Consider the following 19,768-nt stretch of genomic DNA (forward strand, 5'->3'; position numbering starts at 1 on the left):
GGATCCATCCACTAGCAGCTCAGCTGGCAAAAGATGGAAAATCTATGCAATTTACATGAAGCTCTTGTAGCCTACTGGTAATGAGCTCAGGTGCCAAAGTGAAGGTATAGCATTTGAATCCACCAACCACTCTGTGAGAGAACGATGGGCAATCTCCTCCTGTGCAATTCACTGCCTCTGAAAACCTGACATGGGAGAACTATGGATCTGGCTGACTCCATGGAACACAACTATAACAACAATGCCTTTTATAGCTTCAAAAACTCAATGGAGGATCAGTTACTAGTCAGATGCTATGACAATGAATGAATGAGTGAATGAATGAGTGGTAATAAACTTTATTTTGTTTTGTTATGTGTTGTAAAGTCAGAAGAGCATCATAGCTGACCTTACTTTCATGGGAGGTGACTGTCCATCTTCCTCCTGTGTAGGAACAGGTGGATTCAAATCGCCTGCATTAGGGTTGACAGCACAGTTCTTTACCACTAGGCTACCAGAATTCCCTAATAAATGCTAAGTAAACCCATTTAGTTTGTTGTAGTTTTTGCTTGTTTGTTTCCCTAAATAGACCCAGAAAGGGGCACAATTCACCAAGATGCACAGCGAGCTTCCTCTCTTCACCTGACTAAAGTCAACTGAACAATTATTTATAAAAACCAGTTCAGGCATATTTGCATTTCCTCTGGAAATCCTCTTAAAGATCTGTTTTATTCTAGACTCCAGTATGTGCATGTTGTTGTTGTTATTGTTATGTGCCATCGAGTATGCGCATAGCTACTGAAATTACCTTGTGTGCGCACAGGATCGGACATTGGGCTGGGGTCACTAAGACCTTGCGGGTTGATAGCTCTGACCATGAATAAGTAGATTGTGTTAGGCCTCAGTCCTCTGACAGTGTAGAGGGTGCTCTTCACATGGTTTGCCACCGTCTGCCAGCTATTGCTCACCGATTGGCTGAAAAGGAAACAGCAATCTCATTTAAAATAACAGTTGCAAAGGTATGGGAAATGGAGTTGCATATCTATGACAAAGGTTGATGGCTGAAAATCACACACACACTCCCACCTCCATTTTAAGAAGTCAGCCCAGTTAATGAAACATTTGGATGACTTCAGTCAATTCAACAACAAAGCCGAGCTCACCTAACAAAGTGCCATGCACAATAAAATTAAAATCAGCCCAGGAGATATGACAGCCTTTCACTAATGTAGAGCAGCCCCTAAATGAACACCTATAAAAGGAACAGAGGCCAGATCACAACATCAAGTTGATACAATAAATATGGCCCTCCTAAATGTATACATATATACCTTGAAAAGAATTAACCTGTAGAAAGAATAAATGGACTATAGAGTAAATTATGCCAATACATTTTCCTGTTACAAGGTGTGTTTTCTTTTGCATCAATTCCACATGCAACATTATAATAGAGCCTTCTAAAACTACATATCTGTAAAAGAAAAAAGGAAGCATGTAATGAATATATTCTCTTGGTCACATTTTTAAATAAAATTTCACATAATACAGTATTGGGATTTCTCATCTCAGAATGGGAAAATAATACTCTCGCTTGTATGTGGGGATCACTTTCCAGCCAGTCCCAGACCGAGCACCACTTTATAGCACCTTCTCTGAGGTCGGATGCTACTTTTGTTCAAAATGAGGAGAAAATGTTATTTCCATGGCTGTCTGTTTACTTTTCAGGAGTCCTTCACCATCAAGGCGTGAAAATGATAGAAAAATGCTATGTGAAATCTGAAAACTGTATCTATCATCACATAAGCACAGCTTAAGGAAGCCTAAAATGAAAGTGATCATGTTCTAATGTACTAAAAACAAGGATAGTGGTTATGATCTTTAAAACATCAGAAACACATTATTATTCAACATTACATTTTCTTTTTTTAGCCATTCATATTTTTAAAATCTGCATAAAACAATAACGCTATAACAGCACTTACTTCTAATAACATGTGGAAACATACTTTCCTTACAACCACCAAAAACACATGGAATCAATTTCTTATTTGTGGTTTTTAATTTTCTCTCACACACACTAACAGATGCTTTCAAATCTATACCATTTTAAAAAGTCCAACAAACCACCGAGATTATTTTAAGTTCTGCTCTAATTAGTAAGAATAAAGATTCCAGAGTTCTATGCCTCCATAAACTTTGCATAACTTAAAAAGCACGTGTGCCTAATGAAATTATATTTTTTCTTAGTTCCAATTTAAAAATTCTCATCCTACATCTCTACAAGTGGCCAGAGTCAAGAAAGAAGTCAAGTGATCATGCAAAGAAAGTTTCATATAGCCCTTGACATGGATAATTAAATCATGAATGTAGAAAACAGCAGAATTTGCTGTTTAATAAAGTCAGATAAAAAGATTAACTCCAAAAACAAATTGATTGAGCATATCCATGAAATTAAAAGCAAGAATGTTCATGTGAGATTTTAGCATTTAGGAGTTACAGCAAAGAATAACTGGCCCATACCTGAACGCCTCAATGATATAAGAGCTTGCTGGAAGGGCACCAGGGGTACCTGGTTGCCAGGACAATGTGACGCTGCTCTTAGACACATCAGTGACCTGTGGTTTGGATGGTGGTCCTGGCAAGTCCTTCAAGTCATAATTTTTACTGATTGTTGCTCCAGATTCTAGGGCACAAGCAGAAAAGAATATTGATACCTTAATTCTTGATTATATAAGAAGAAAGTACTGCTTACAAAAAAAATTTAAATAGTCAAAGGAGTTGATATAATTAAGCTTCATTTTGAGCCAGAAATATTTTAAAAGAAATTTGACTCTCTTGTACCTTAACAAAAACTAGCTTAACTTTCACACTTGATCATTAGAAGTACTGGCACTTTAGATAGAAAATAAAATAGTAAGGTTATCAAAGACACTTTTCTCAAATTGCACATATGCGAAGCTATTTGTCAAGTGGTACAAGGATTCAAAAGTGGCATAGAACTTAGATCTTATAGTCGATGAAGTAAAAATACTGATCTGATCACTACTGAATTTGATATTTTATAATAAGCTAACTGAGAATGAGCTCAGGGTTGCTGCTGTTGAGATACGTCACAAAAAACTCACCGGTCACATCCAGTACAGCACTCCAAGAGGTCTCCCCACTTGAGCTTGTGGCCACACAAGTGTATGTGCCAGTATCAGAAATCTACGTACAGGGCATGGAAAGAACAAAATTATATTGCTTTAACCACTCTGTGGAAAAATAACTTGATCTAACACAGACAATATTTAATTTATTAGAATATGAAATATTGTTAGATTCAATCTTCTATATGCAGAAAATATTAAAATAAATTAAAATATAAATGAATTTATTACAGATATGAAAAAAGCTATTTTAAATATTTATAATTTTACAACTAGAAACTAAAAACCTACGAATTAGATACTAGTAAGCCTCATTTCTTTCCCTCTTGCCCCTATAGTAATTCACAATTCTAACTCCATTTTATGGTAGGGTTTCATCATATTTGTGTGATTAAGGATATTTTAGGACAGCATTTTTTCAGCATACCATAAACTAAATACAAAATAGGAACTGTAAGGTGTGCTTTTGCTCTATGTCAATGAGCAAAACTAACCAGAAAGAAATAAGCAATCAGGCCCTTCATTTCATTTAAAATATATGGAGAATGTAAAAAGGAAGGTTTTTTAAAAAAAGAAATCTCTCTTTAAAGAGATTGGTACTTACTTCTTAAAATGTGAGAGTGAATGAAACAAAATTCCATCATTAAAAGCTAAATGAACATTGTTTATGGAAACATTACACTACATAAATGAAAGAGATAATCTAATACATCTAATACATGACTTTTAAAGATATAATTAATAACTGAATTTCATTGCTCATGTAAACTTATTGGGAGCTCTGGAGCTGTATATTTGTTATCCAATAAGGAACAGAAAAATATTTTAGAAAGAGTTGACGGTGCAACCAGGAGTTTTCTTCCACTAGTGACAAAGGCAAAAAACTCAGTTAGCATTCTTTGATGAAAGATGGTACTCAAACAATCCTCATTGTGGTTGAGTCCTATGTGTTAACAGTGCACAAACACATTTACATTAGCTTGAGAGTAAAGAGAAAGTAAGACAAAAGGAAAAACTGATGACCAAATTGAATATTACAAGTCACAAGATGAAGCATTTAAATTATGTGATGAACATGAGCCTAGTCCTTGTTGAAAGAGGGAAGTTCATGATATATTATATCTGCTGGGTTTAAAATGTAACTATTGATGACTGCAGCTTCCACAATTGATTCTCAGGTAAATCATTAGTGCATGGATGTTACTGCTACTGTACCACTTTAATTGATTTTAAATGGTATTATATATTTTAACTTAGCTTTAAAATTGCTTTGGCATGTCGTTCTTTACCATATTATCTCTGTACAATCGTCTTCTATTATACCGTGAAATGATGGGGCTAGCCATTGTAGGAAGAGTCATTCTTTCAAATGTGGCTGGCTGTGCGTGCATTACAGTCATTAGAAATCTTTGCATTTAAGAAGCATCACTCACAAACGAAACATAATGAGCTGAGGTTGGATTTTAATGGGATATTCATTTGAATATGGTCTGTGGAAGAGGAAACGGATTTGCATTTTATTATAGCTGTTGAACAAAAAACGTAGCACTTGTTATTACGTGCAAATGCTAAGAGTATGTAGGCATTGCTTCTTAACGGCTTCTCCTTGTCACTGTGTAGAGCTAGAAGTTTGGCATTAGCTGTGGTAGGTATATTTTAATGAGTGTAGGAATATTCTGCTTCTCAAAAGATAAGATTCAGTCCCCAATTAGCTGGACTAGGAGGATACAGCATTCATCGTATTTTTTTTCTTTTTTTTTTTTCGTCTTGTATTAAGTACCAAAAAAAGAAATAGTGAGACACAAAGGAATGTGACCTATAGAAATCCTCTCTTGACTGCACGAGTGAAATACTGTAAAGCACATTTTTATCTCCCTTTCAATACAGACATAGAAAAAAAAGAACAACAGTTTCATTTGGAGTTTATCAGAAGGGCTATCAAATGCCCAAATATCAGTGGGAAAAAAAACCCAAAACCCCAGCCCTCATTTCAGTATCACCCTTGTCATCACCATTCATTTTTATTCTCTAAACTTTTAATAATGCCTTTTTTGTGGTCACAAGTGTTTCACATATTTTCCATCCTTGTCCTTTTATTCTTAACCAAATGCTTTAAAAAGAGATTAATGTGCTGGCACACTCCATCACCTACTTTTCTCCTTGTGTAGTTTGGCTGCAGACAAGCTCCCAGGAGTCTGCATCTCAGAGACTACTCAGAAGCCTGTCAGTGAGCTCAAAGTTTGTTTGAGATCATCCAGCACCCACCTTTAATTGCTTCTTTCAAACACTACTGGGGAGCTTGACTATTCAAGCACACTCTTTAATTCTGTGGTACAGTGAAAATGCATTAACCTCCATGGCCCAAGTCAGCCTCGAGCCCACAGAGAGAGGTTAAAGTGTTTACGCAAGGAGACTTGGCATTAATTTTTTAATAACTTCCATTTTGTTCAAAGAAGGTTAACAATTAATTCATGATCAATGATAAGACTAAAAAAACCTGTATTCATTTATTTTTTTCCTTTTATTTGAAGTTGACAGCATTGTTTTAGTAATAACTAATGCCTGTGTATCAGATTAAATGCCTGCATGGATGTGTGTCTGTATACACATACAATCATATGACACATAAAAATAGAGAGTCTTCCTTCTGGTAGATTTAGCCATATAATGCAACAAAACATATACAGCAAAAAGATATTATTTCCCTCTCCTAGTTTACAAATGGGGAAAAAATAACTCAATTGTTTTCTGGGGTTTTGTTTTTATCCCCTTTGGTTCACAATTTCTATTTGTGTATCACATTTTTCTAATTGCTTTATCTCACAATAATTTCCCATAGAAGGGGAAGAGCCTCTAAGAGGTGGATTGATTCAGTGAATGGAGTAATCGGGATGGGTGTGTCAGAGACAGTGCGATTGGCACAGGACAGAACAGAGTTTAGGGCTGTTGTATATAGGGTTGCTATGACTCGCAAGTGACACGACGGCACATAACAACATTAACAACAACAACAACTATTTCATTATATTCACTGTATTAGTTTGTCATGCATTTTAAGCACATTGTTACCATATCACAGTGTCCATCTTTAGAACAGAGCTTGGTATATGGGGTATGTGTGTAGGGAAAGTCCAACAGTTGAATGTATATGTGGCTGACAACTGTTTTCTCAACAAGCCCTTCATGATAGTCTCATCTAGTGCAGCATTCCCTCACCTTAAGTATGGCCATTATCTGTGACTTGCTCTTGACCAAGAGAATATGGGGGGGGAAAAAGAGTGATAGGATGATACTTTTGTCAATTAGTTATATAAGATTACAATATTTTTGTGGCAAAAGAATGCTCCTCCTTGCTGACTTTGAGGAGGAAAGTGGCTATTTTGGGACTATCCTAATGGTAAGAATCTGTGCTTCCATCCCAAAGGCTCAGAGTTTGAATTCACCAGCTGCTTCTCTGGAGAAAGATGGACAATCTTCTCCAATGTGATTAATTGCCTCTGAAAATGCACTGGTGGGTAAGCTATCAGTCGGTTCCAACTTCATGATACACAACAAATGGCAAAGAACTGAAGGGTATCTCTGGCAAACAGCTAAGGAAACACAGGTTAACAAGAACATTATTTGAGGGGAGGAAGATCTTTTACCACTCATCCCTCAGATAATATATCCTACACTGTTATGTGACTGTAGTCCTAGGTGACACAGAACGAGAGAGCAAACTTGGTCAACTCCAGGCACCAACCCTCAGATAATGTAAGACAAACAAAATATGCTATATTATATATATCTAAACGTTTGCTAAAATTGTTATGCAATGACATATAATTAATAGACTACTCAAAAATAGAAATTTTATTTTTAGTTTTTCTGGAAACAGGTCCAAAATTTATAATGTTGCCAGTAATATCACTCTTAATAAAAAGTCAACAATGGCGTGGTCTTGTTCATGGGGTTGAATATAAAACCTAAAAGAACTGAATCTGAAATGTAAGATTTCCCCTCAACTACTTAATTAAGGTACTATCCTTTCTCTCTCTCTCTTTTAAAAAAATATTATTTGGCCAAGCAAATTTATTTTTAGTTACCTATATGAACATTGTTGGGTGGTTATTTTTTGGGGTTTTTTTTATTTAATTTGTTCATAAAAGTACATCATAAGCTTTGCCAATTGCAAGATACCCCAAATAATACACTATTATTTACATTAAATGTTTAAATTTCCAGTTTCGTTGATTGTACACACGTGGACTGAGATGGCATACAAGGTATTTAAAGGTGGGCACTAATTTGAGTAAAAAGGTCTCTCATCATTCCTCTAAGTTAATAATTTGTAAAATAAGAAATAATACATCCTATAATAATACATAAGGCAATTATACTAGGTTATAAGAAAGACTTAACTCATTGAATAGATGTTCCCTAGGGCAATACTTTTACAGAGATGAAAACCCAAATACAAGTTCAAACATCACTTACCCGTAAATTCTTAATTTGCAGTGTTCCTTGCTCTTGTATTGTTGCTCTTGGATCTCTACCCAGAAAAGTAAATCCTTCCTTTAACCAGCTAATTACAGGAGGAGGATCACCAGTTGCCTTACATTTCAGTAATGCTGTACCATCTACCGCTAGCGTTTGGTTTGCTGGACCTTGTAGAATTATAGGTGGAGGTCTATCTGTCAAAACTAAAGGAATTAAGATATTGTAACTTTTATGAAATCCAATACTCTTGATTCCTTGATACTGAAACAAATTTCCTAAATCCATGCTTTCTACTTACTTATACCAGACTCTGCATTCTCTTTATACATACATATATATATCCATATTATTTTAGCTACATAAAAGGTTAGGAGGATAAGTCCATTCAGAGGATCATCAGAAGAAACATGCCAACTGCTTCTCAAACAGCTGCCACCGAAGTCCTGTGGAATATAATTTTACTCTAACACACATAGTGTTGAAATAAGTTGGTATTGACTTCATGATAACTGGTCTTCATAAATATATAAAATTTTAAAATAGAAAACCTTTATAAAACAAAGGGAAACCCCCCCACCTTTGCTTGTTTATTGCTTAAGAACAAAAATTAGAATAGTTTATAGCACTGATTTTCTTTAAATTTTTTTTCATTTTAGAGGTAAATAAAATAAACTTAAGAGAATATGGAAGAACAATAATAACTACATCAAATAATAATTGATATCTGACAATATCTGTGCAAATAGAATTAAAACTGAAATTGTTATGGATTTTATTTTATATAAGATTCAAAAAAAGGAAAGAAACTGATTATAAATAAGTATTCGGATAAATTAAAACAGACTTAAAAGATCAGGGTAGCCATATTTCTTGAATTTAAAATAGTTGCTTTTTTGTTTCAAATTAAACACCATATAGAATTCTAGTAATTTCATAGAACTCTCCCTATTATTTTCTTATCCTAAGGTAATTTGCTAAACCAAAGGATTTCCAATTTGTTCATTCCTTCCCTTCTCCCTTCCTTCTCTTCGTCCTTTCTTATAAACTGTACATAACTAGCTCATCATCTTTTAAATGAATATGATCAATGAAGCAATTGAAAATCTCCTGGCGAGTGGAATTTTCAGTTTCAAGGATGCTATAGGTGAAAGTCAACCACAGGTTTCCATGACACTAAGGTCAGAGGTTAAATGAACATTTAGGTTTTCCAGTGATCTGTGAATAACTCCATGGTTGTACTAAGTATGCATTATAAATCCTCAATAAACTATTCATATAAGATCATGGTGTGACATTTATTGTCATCATAAGATAGGAATGTATTCTTTCTACTTCAGATTCTATTGGTTCAACTTCTAGGCTCTCATTACAATTTCCTAATAATCTGAGAGGGGAAAAAATAGAGAATAAAGTAAAAGAAAATGCATAAATAGGACCAATTAATGCCATTTTTTATAGTAATGTTATAAAACATTTAAGCATCTTAGCTCAATCAGTAATCAGGAAATTTGCCATACAGCACAGCACAGCACCTTTTCTCACCCTTTAAAATTTTATCATATGTGAATATCTGATTTATATATATAATATATATATATTATATATAATATATATATTGTATATATTATATATATAATATATTTAAAGTCCAAGTGAAAAAAATAGTAACAAGAGAATCACTGCTATAGATGGAAAAAGCAGTCACATATTTTCTCTGAACACAATGTTATGTTATCATTGGCTACTGGAATTTCAATAGACTCTAAATTGTCATGTATCATATAAAAATATGTTAAAAATGAAAATGATGGCTCACATACCATTAACCAGTCTGGAAAAAAAGAAGCTAAAGTCATTAAATGATTTGGCAAATTAATATTTAGAGCTCTGCATACATAAACATACATACACACACACACATACATGCATCATAGATATATTAGAGAGACAGAAAAATCTTGAAGTTAGACTTCTTCGCTGCCAAAATCAATAACTTCTACAACCTCTATTTAATGGTGACTCCAAAAGGATCTTGACTTTGTAATTGCTTATTTAAGTAAAAATCAATGCAGGAATTAATGTCCAAGACAGTTAAAACATATAAAGCCATCTCAGTCATCAAAAGATTTACACTTTCTCACCACTATTGAAATTTTTACCCCTTCTAAGAGTATACAATTATTAACATAAGAGCGTGAAAACAAATTCACTTTTTCAAGATATCAGACATAATCTGTATATCTACCATGTCATAATTTCACAAACATCAGTCACAACAACTGATTTCTCTAATGTATATTTTATTTTTTACAAATATAATTTCCCTTTCTATAAACAATTATTCGTTTAGAAACACTTCCAAAATCTATCTTCTGTAAGCGATTATGACAAATGGCATTATAGTAGATATTTTAGTCACTATGTTAGGATGCTTTACAATGTAGAATAATATAGAATGAAAGTTATGACTTGACTAAATATTTTCTCTTTCAAGTACATGTATCTAAATATTTTTGCCAATAATGGAATGCAGAAGGACTTTAAAAGATTGACAATCATGTTCATTCTTTTAAAAAAATACAGAGGGACAAAATTATCAAAAACCTTGTCTAGCCAAGGGAAGAATTTCTCATCACTGTTACCCTTGAACTTGACTTCTCCATTGAGCTCTGTAGTAGTAAATCTCTTCAGCATCAGCAGGTGCGGCCATTAACAACTCAATGTCCTCACAGCCAATGTTTGTCTGTTCTATTTATTTCCATTCCTGACATGACATTGAATTAGATAAAACCATGGACATATATTAAAAAATATTGCCCTTCTATTAATTTTAAATGACCTTTTAATCTCCATGTAAATTTGAATTGCATAAAAGTGCATCAAATTGTCACCAGTAGAAAAGAGTAGTTCTTCTGTCAGTAGCCAACATTAGGAAGAAAACAAAGCAAAAAATTCACAAACATGAGTACCAGAAGTTATTCTTGATTCCTAAGTTTGCCTTGCTATTAATTTGTGAGTGTGTATAAAATCAAATTATGCATATTTTTCTATTTCTTTTAAATAATACATTATCAGATATTTAAGGATAAAATTAATTGTGCTTTGATGTTCTTCTTTGGGAAAAGAAGTAGCATTCTATTAGGAAGAATTAGAATCCAGTCAAAAGGCAATTTTATAACCAACATGGAAAATACCATTAACTTAAATGAATTAATAAATCTAAAAAATTCACACTGTTAATGTTTATGCAAAAATATAATTATTCTCTCCAGAAGATGAGTTTAATTAAAGTAATAGGAATAATAAGTATAATACCGCACCATCAGTGACCTCCAGTTGAGCTTTTGCGAGGATGCTCCCTGCCACCGTCAGGGCCTGGCAGATGTAGTAACCTGCATCTGATCTCTGAATGTTGGTGATTGTGAGATCTCCAGTTGGTGACACGGAGCACCTACTGTTGGGCTGCTGGGGTTGGTTTGGGAAAAGCAGGTTCTGTGAAAGCAAGCATAGTATCATTGCTATTTTATTCCTACTCAGTAGGGGAAATTGTAACAGCTATTGAAATAATAGAAATATTGTTGAACAAAGGAAAAAGATATTTTTTTAAAAAATATATGACATTGACACAGAAAGAAAAGCTAAGAAATAGAATGTAGAGTAGATAGAATAAAATCCTTAAAACAGAAAGGGGTAAGATAGAAGACTAATGGAAATGTGAATTTTAAGGAGAAAGAAGGGGAAATACAAATATTTAAGTGTTATAAAATAAGATTTATGTGGATGGAAATGAAAAAAAACACACACACACTTCAATTTGCTCTGTAAGCTTTCACTCAAATTACAAATAAGAAATAAATCAAAACTGAGATATTAAAATTTGTATATGCTAGGCAGTGAACTCCACTGAGAAACTGTCTAAATTAGGAAAAAATAATCCTAAGGAATAAGCATAAACTAAGAGAAGAAACAATTATCTACAATTTTAAAAAGCTTTTAATGTTAATATCTTTATCTATATAAATTATACTTTTTCCTTTTGATAGGTCCTCAATATTTTTGGAACTTGGTGTACTCTCTGCGACATGGGGACTTATGATCATTATCATAACTGACTCAAATCACAAGACAATGTGAGGACCAGGATTGTGAAATGAACTATGTATGTACTTTATAAGTGAAGTGTTAGCTTACAAGTTGGCTTTTCTAACCATTACATTAGTTCCCTCAGGTCTCTAGTTACCTTAACTGTAGACACATGGTCTTGCAAATCATCAACAGCTCTGGGACAAGGATAAAAGAGAGAAAGTGCTTTCTATATTAGGCAGTAAGACTTGAGAGAGACCAGAACAAGACCCTGGTGAGAGTGAAACCCTAGTGGCCAGACCCTGGTGATTGTGGTGGAGACACTGTGGATTTGCTGTGGAGAAATTATAGCAAGGTGTAACCAGAGGAGTCCCAAAATAAAGGCCACAGTTAAAGGTTTTGCTGTGCTTGCTGGATGATAGAAAGAAAAGCTGACTGATAGCTGCTTTGAGGCAAACTGTGCTGGATGACTGCAGAGGCTTCTTGAATTTGTGTTCACGAATGGAAACCAGTACTTTTACCTATTAAGGAATTGTGTTTTGCTATTAATCTGGTTTGAGACTACTGGACTAAACCTGGATTTGCATTGTGAGATATTCTTTGCCTCTCCCACTCCCCAAACTTTTTTCCCTAATAAACACCACTCTTTGTATCAAAACTGTGGGTAAAGTCTGTGAGTCAACAAATATCAAACCCCATGATTGGTGGACATGGGTTAAGGAGCATGGGAGGGACATAAAGTCTAGCAGTTGTTTGTTTGCTGCTACGTATATTATTGATGGGGATAATTCCCCTTTTTGAAGCAGGTCATCTGCATGTCATTGCATCTGCTCCTTTCACAATAAAGTACAAAGTCTTAAATCATAACAAAGCTAATTTTTTTTTATCACTTAAAATAGTTAACGGGTCAAGTGAATTTCACCTAAAGATGTTCAAAAGCCTGTGAATGGGCTGATGCAGAAATTTGAATCATTTTTTATTGCTATCAGCTTTAAATAAGTCACAAAATCTTTGGAAGGTCTTATTAACAATGTTTTAGTCTAAGCAAGATTAAATACATTATTGAAAGAAAATAAAAGTAGTAGAATGCAGACTGTAAAAATATACATGCTAGGTTTAAAGAATTCTGTGACATAATTTTAAAAATTATTTTACTATATCTCAGTAAATATATACAGCCTAACTATAAATCTTTAAAAGTTCTCAGATAAGAGCAGCAATGTTAACCTAGACGACCTATGCATGTTGCTTTACTCTTGTTCAATTGGGATAAACATTTGGGCATAATAAATCATATTGAAATATGCTTACAAGTTGGATTATAAATAAAGACATATCAATTTTTATGTTGTATTTACTTACAAAAAAAGAACATTACAACCCTCTGGGATCTGTTTCTCAATATAGTAATTAATTTTCCAGGTTTGTAATTATACAGTTTCAATACGTTACAATCAGGAGGTAATAACATTCAATTAAAGGCACAAGACACATTTTCACCTTAAAATGTTTTTACCCTTGAAGTAATACCAATGGAAGAGGATAAAATAGGGTATTAACACTTTTCAATTACGCTAAATGACTTTAATCCTGCAAATGATGTCCTACTTTAATTAGAAGCTCTTCTCTTTATTGCAACATGATGGATGTCCACTTTATTAGATTCAAGTGTGACACTATAAGCCCACTTTACATAAACATTACCATGTTATTAAACCTCTTCTTTTAAAAGTGATGTTTTCTAGCAACTGCACTCTAATAAAAATTTGTGTTACAGCATAATGCTAGACATTTCCACACATATGAAGCAAAATCTGAGGACAAAGCTAATTCTCCCGTTGAATCCAAATATATTACTGAAATAAACCATCTACAGGAGAAGAGTCTAAATTTTAGAGCCACTTGAAAATGATACAATAACTCAAAGTATGCACTTTCCTACAATTAGCTATTAGAATACTAATTTACATAGCACTAATACATCAGATGGGCTTAATTCACTCTGGGATCTCTTTCTCTATAAGGTAATATCAGTCCACCTTCTAAATGATTCGTTGACATGGAAAATGGCGTATGATTGAGGTTAACCCATCATCTTTATTCCTGGCTTGTGCGACGCAAGCATGAGAAAATGGATTACAAGCAAAACCCTGGAACTCTACAGAGCTCTTCTTGCCTTGAAGTGCCTAGGTATCCTATTAGTGCTAATTGGCATTATCAGCACATATTGAAGCATATGGACCATTAAGCTCAGGCTCTTAACTCTTTGTACTGATGGATAGTCATAGATCACTGTAAAAATTGGATATTGGAGTCAGTAAGACCAATTTATTTTTCCTAATATCCCAATTCATGATCTGAAAATTTAAAATTTGGTCAAGCATTGCTCTTTTATTCTCATTTTCTCTCTTTCACAGGAGGGAGAAAGATGTAAAATGAAGGAAAGGGGGAAAATACCTACGATTACAATCAAATCAAACTATCAGGCTGAAATTTTGGGTAACCTTTAAGATTGACATTTCTAGAATTCCATATCATTATGTCAAATAACCTGAAAATAATAATATTTAAAATAAGTTCTTAGACTGTTCACTGTTTCAAGGTATTTAAAAAGAAACATAGAGCACATTTAGAAATGATAATTGTATGTTACATCTTATATACAACATCTGATTATTTTAGAAGGTAACCTTTACATATAAAGATCCTACTGACCTACTAATGATGCCTAAAATATTCAGTAGTGTAGGCCTACAGGCTACTCTCATGAAGAAAACACTTGGTGATCACTTCCTGTAAATATCGTTATTGTTGTGTGCTGTCAAATAGAAACTGATTCATAGCTGATCTCCCAGTGGGTTTTCAGAGACAACAAAGAGCTTAGGTAGAGACTGCTCATCTTTCTCACACTGAACTGCTGGTGGATTTGAACTATGTACCTTTCAGTTGGCAGCCCAACTCCTTACCTACCAGGCCACCAGAGCTCCTTCTTTACACCTCAGAAAATGTTATGAAGCAGATTTGTTTGGTCTTAACAAGCTAGAATCAACTTGATAACAGTCTATTTGGTTTGATTAAAATTGTGTCTGTATAATTACAAGGCATATTTTTCACTCAACATGTAGATTTAAAGTGTAAGTTAGCAGTATAAACATTTCTTTATATTATTGTTTTGTTTGACCATAATTTATAATGCACTTTTATATGACTAATTTCTTTTAAATCATGAAATCTTTACTATTAAGAAAATGTAATTTTTTTGGTGACATTAAATTAACAGTATAAAGACTCTACAATTCGATGAACAATAAAGTATGGAAAAGATTTTGCATTTATTCCTCTTTTAGTATTTCAGTGAGTAAGACAGTTCATATTTTCTTTCATGTCATGTAACTTTAAAGTCTTTTTAGATTTAGAATGTTTATATCCCAAAGCTATGTTTAGGTGAAAAGGAATTAAATTAGCAGAAGTCTGTATCTATTGAATAACAAATTACACATACAACAACATCATCAACAAATCAGAGGTTAAAGGTCTAAAATAATTCTGATGTGACTTTAGGTAACTTCATTGGTTGATGAGATACTTTATTTCATCACCACCACCTGTAACACCTTCCAAACAGGGGATGTGTGAATCCAATAAAGAACATCAAGGAAACATGTTAAGTCCAATTCATCCATTTAGACTAAACTGTTTAAACTTCTAGCTTGGGTTGGAACAGAACTGTGTTGCACTCTAAGTAAAGGACAATGATTATGCCTTTCTAGACCAACATATGATTTTAAGTAAAAATTTCTAAATATAGATAAAAATATGCTATAAACTCTGGCAAAATTTTTAAATTTCTTGAGACTTGTCATAATGAATTCCATTATTCTACACAAATTTTTTCCCCCTGAACTTAGACAGAGAAAGAATGCGTGCTCAGGAATGGAATCGGTGGAGATACTGCTGAAACACTATGGATCTTTGTGGGTGGTTTTAGAGAGTCTAGAATCCTCTAGAATTCATTGGCCTCCTCTTTAGAAATAGAATAAATTCAAAACTGATAGCAAGAGCGGCTAGGCAAACTTTGAGGTTCATTGTTGTTGTTGTTCTTACATGCCGATGAGTCCAGTATGACTCACAGCTACCCCATGACCAAAGGTCTGAATCCAGTCCTGTCCTGCACCATCCTCACACTTCCTGACACACAAGAGCCCATTGCAGCAGTCACTATGTCAATCCACCTGCTTGAGGGACTTTCTCTTCTTCCCCAACCCTCCTCCCTTCCCAGCATCATGTCCTTCCTCAAGGAATAGCACCACAGAGAAATTTGGTGATCAGTGAAAATGATGGCACTCACCTGGCTGCCCTCTTTCTGCCAAAACACAGCCGGCTGCGGGTTCCCTTTTGTTTCACAGGGAAATGTCACCGTTCGACCTTGAGCAACAATCTGATCTCTTGGCCTAACCACAAACTGTGGTGGAGCTACAATTTAAAAGGAGAGAAAGTGTGTAAAAATCAATCCATGGCAAAGAAATATCAAAGAAAACTCTGGTCATAGGTAGACTGCTCGGTGTCAAGCAGACACTTTTTATTCATTTTCTAAAAATGTTTTTCAAAATACAGAAGACAAAGGAGGGGAATAAGCACCCTAAAAATGTGAGAAATGAAGTAAACATATTAGTAGACACATTTATGTATATTGTACCTCTGTGGTGCATTTACTTTCATAAGAAATATTTGTGGTGGTATTTTAACATTTTCAATGACAAGTATGGTTTCCTTTGTTCAGTTCTGCCTTTTAAAAAGAAAAAAGAATCACTCTCTTTTACAGTTATCTTCTGACACCTCTGACATCAATCCATTAATAGACACTGATGTATCTCATTGTCTTACAAAGACAGCGTACTAGGTGCTGGGATACCAATAGGCATCAAATATGATCCATATTCTCAAAGCACTTACATTGTGAAACTGAAAGGGTGAGAATGATATGCAAATATAATTAACAATATAAAGATCAATAAAGACTTTTTTTTACTCAATTTAAAACAATTCAATAAACATTTACTAGGCAATTTTCATGCTCCCCTTCTTGAAGTTAAAGGCACGGAGATGACAAACACCTGGCATTCAGTCCTTAAGGAGTCAGAAAGAAAAGCACAACATAAAATAAAACCTTTGCTCTAGGGTCAGATCGGACTTATGGCAGCTCCACTCGTGCCCAGGAGAATAACCCTTCCCCTGGGCTTTCAGAGCTGTGACCTTTCAGAACCAATTTTTCCATTCCTAGCTGAGTGCTAACCGCTTGTGTCACTCAGTGGCTCCTCAAGAGTTTGCGGTCTCATTGGAAAAAAAAAGAAAGAAAAACACCGAAACAAACCAACTCAGCAATAACAAAGTTAAATTAACAATTAATGAGTGTTGCGCTTCCCACATGCACTAGAAACCAAAAGAATGCTTCTCAAAGTTCAAACCCACTAGGTGCTCTGCAGGGGGAAGACGGCATCCTCCTCCCATTGGATTTACATCAGTGGAAATTCATCAACAGAAGGCAATCATGAGTCAGCACTAACTACGTGGCAGTGAGTTTTGTTATTGGGATGGTGGATTGTGCAATACTAGAGGCATACTCAGATGTCAGTAGCAGAGCACTCTGTTAAAGAATAGACAGTATATATGACAGGAAGCTCAGGATAGAGACATTCCCCTGTGCTGCAGCAGCTGTGAAGGGCTTGGCTTGTGAAATAGGCGTTTCCTGTGATTTGAGAAAAAAATAAAGACTGAGAAAATTACACATTCCTAGCAAGGAATTTACTGAGCAAAGTACAAGGGTCAAGAGCAACTCTAGTGGAGAGTGTATAATCTAGCCGCACTGGAAGGTCCAACTTGTATTAATATCATAGGTTAGGATTCTCAAGCTCTGTGTGACATACTTTGGACGTGTTGCAAGATGGGATCAGTCCTTGTAGAGGGATGGCATGCTTGCGAGGGCAGAGGGACAGTGCAGGAGAGGAAGACCCTCTATGAGAGGGATTGATTCAGTCACTGGGGTAATGGTGGAAGGTGTGTCGGAGACAATAAGATTGGCAAGGGATAAAGCAGGGTTTAAGGCTACTGTATGAGTCTCAGGCGAATTGACAGTACATAACAATAACAACATGGGAAATATGGGAAACCAAACTCACAACTTTAGTTGAACTCTTTTGAAGATAGACAGAAATAGATATAGATTTATAGATGATACAGATCTATAGGTGATATAGAGATAGAGATACATAATCTTTAACTGTGTATTAACTATGAAGGAGCCTTGGAAACCCAATGGAAGGTCAGCTAAGAGCCGATCACTGCTGAACAGCAAAGAATCAGTGATTGAAGGTAGTATGGATCGGAGTGTGAGTCAATAGAAAGCTGGTTTCACTCTCATTGCCAGCAGTTTGATTCCAGAAACACCACTGGGTTTCTAATGCTGTAAGTCTTACTGGAAAGAGACTACCCATCTTTCTGTTGGGGAGCCGCTGGTGGATTCAAACCACCAGAGATGAGTAGTAGTCTTTTGATTGACAGCTTACTATGGACCACCCCAGCAGAGAGAGTAAGCAGAGAACATCTAATAAGTTTGTGCAGGTGAAGGAACTTACAACTAGACATAGGTAATAGCAGTAGAAAGAGGGAGGAAAAGGAATGAAAGTAAAGATTCTAACAAAGTTCTAATTCACATTTGGGTTTACTGAACAGTAAAGGGGGGGGAACTCCATCCCTGACAAGTCAAACTGACCCATTTCTCCAGTGGGGATTCGGAAGCTCTAAATAGAAGGAAGAAGAGCGTAAATTTAAAAAAAAAAAAGACAAGCCAAAAAACCCCCCAAAACACCAAACACAACTTAATAAAGAAAAAAGTCAGTAGAAAGAATAACTGGAATTGATTGCCTGTTGAACAGAAAACATCAGGTTTACTCCATGATATTCAGGTCATCTGTTTCACTTTAGTTGCTTATATTAGAAAAACTAAGGCAAAGCCCCATAAAAGGACTTTAAAATCCACTCTAATTTTTAAGGCTTATTGTACCTGGCAGCTATTAAGACCTATTGTACCTGGCAGCTTTCCTGAAATTCAAACGGTAAAACACGCTAACAATAAGCACTGTCCAGTCAATGCCTCATACAGAGCTTTTTTCAGTCCTTCTGCAATATATATATACACAGACAGACACACACACAGGTCCAAGGATGGAGGATATTTAGGGTAACCCTAAACATACAACCAATCACTCATCCTTACAGGAAAAACAGCATTGAAAAAGAAGCAGCTGCACCCTCTTCCACTCCCCTGCCCAACCCCCACCCCAAAATTCACTGAGATTTGCAGTAACTTATTTTTTGGCGTTCTATTTATACTGCCTCCTAATTCAACACATAACCCAAGGACAGAAGGGATAAATCTTCTAGGAGAACTTTTCTCCTATAACTATAGATAACAGAAGACTCATTCTTACAGCAAAGGGAACCCAGATTTATGGATCTATTCAAACAGAGTGTGGTTTATGTTGCCTTACAGTTTTAGGAGATTACTTGCTTCTTACAATCTCCTTGGTATTTCTATATAATTCCACTGAATCAACAGATACATTGATTTTTTTTTACTTCATGGTTTCTAGTAGGAATGATAGGTTAAATCAATGCTGCAAAATTACCTCAGAGGAACAACAAAACTTTTAAAATACTTTTTAGCAGAACTACTGAGTAACAAAAACAAGTAAACAGAACACGCACACACACACACACAAAGACCCCAAACCAAAACCACTTAAAGTCATCATTTATATTATTCTAGAAAAAGCATACGGTTAAAAGAATTCATAAATAAACAGATCATAAAAAATTGAATCCACTGTGATCGAGTCCATTCTGATTCATAGTGGTTAACAGAACAGATACATATAACCTAAGGAGTGACAGGTAAGATCAAACAGCCAAATGCTTTAACTATGGTACATAAGTGTCCCTTCCAACTATATGACATTTTCTTTATTTGCAAATACATCAAAGAAAACATATACAGCACTAGTGGCATAGTTTTTTATTTA

The 19,768-nt window shown here is 34.9% G+C and overlaps 1 protein-coding gene across 1 annotated transcript in view; it reads right to left on the minus strand.

The window, feature by feature from the left end:
- Window positions 1-19,768, minus strand: part of ROBO2 (roundabout, axon guidance receptor, homolog 2 (Drosophila)) — an 843,022-nt gene that overhangs the window by 107,540 nt on the left and 715,714 nt on the right. Inside the window, exons 7-12 of the mRNA XM_006889811.1 lie at window positions 16,039-16,163; window positions 10,928-11,099; window positions 7,605-7,810; window positions 3,105-3,186; window positions 2,500-2,662; window positions 788-954 (exon numbers count right to left, since the gene is read on the minus strand). Coding sequence (XP_006889873.1) covers window positions 788-954; window positions 2,500-2,662; window positions 3,105-3,186; window positions 7,605-7,810; window positions 10,928-11,099; window positions 16,039-16,163 — 915 coding nt within the window. The remainder of the gene's footprint in view (window positions 1-787; window positions 955-2,499; window positions 2,663-3,104; window positions 3,187-7,604; window positions 7,811-10,927; window positions 11,100-16,038; window positions 16,164-19,768) is intronic.

The sequence above is a fragment of the Elephantulus edwardii genome, unplaced genomic scaffold (assembly GCF_000299155.1).
Source record: "Elephantulus edwardii isolate Elephantulus edwardi_28Jun2011 unplaced genomic scaffold, EleEdw1.0 scaffold00081, whole genome shotgun sequence".
Classification (NCBI taxonomy): domain Eukaryota; kingdom Metazoa; phylum Chordata; class Mammalia; order Macroscelidea; family Macroscelididae; genus Elephantulus; species Elephantulus edwardii.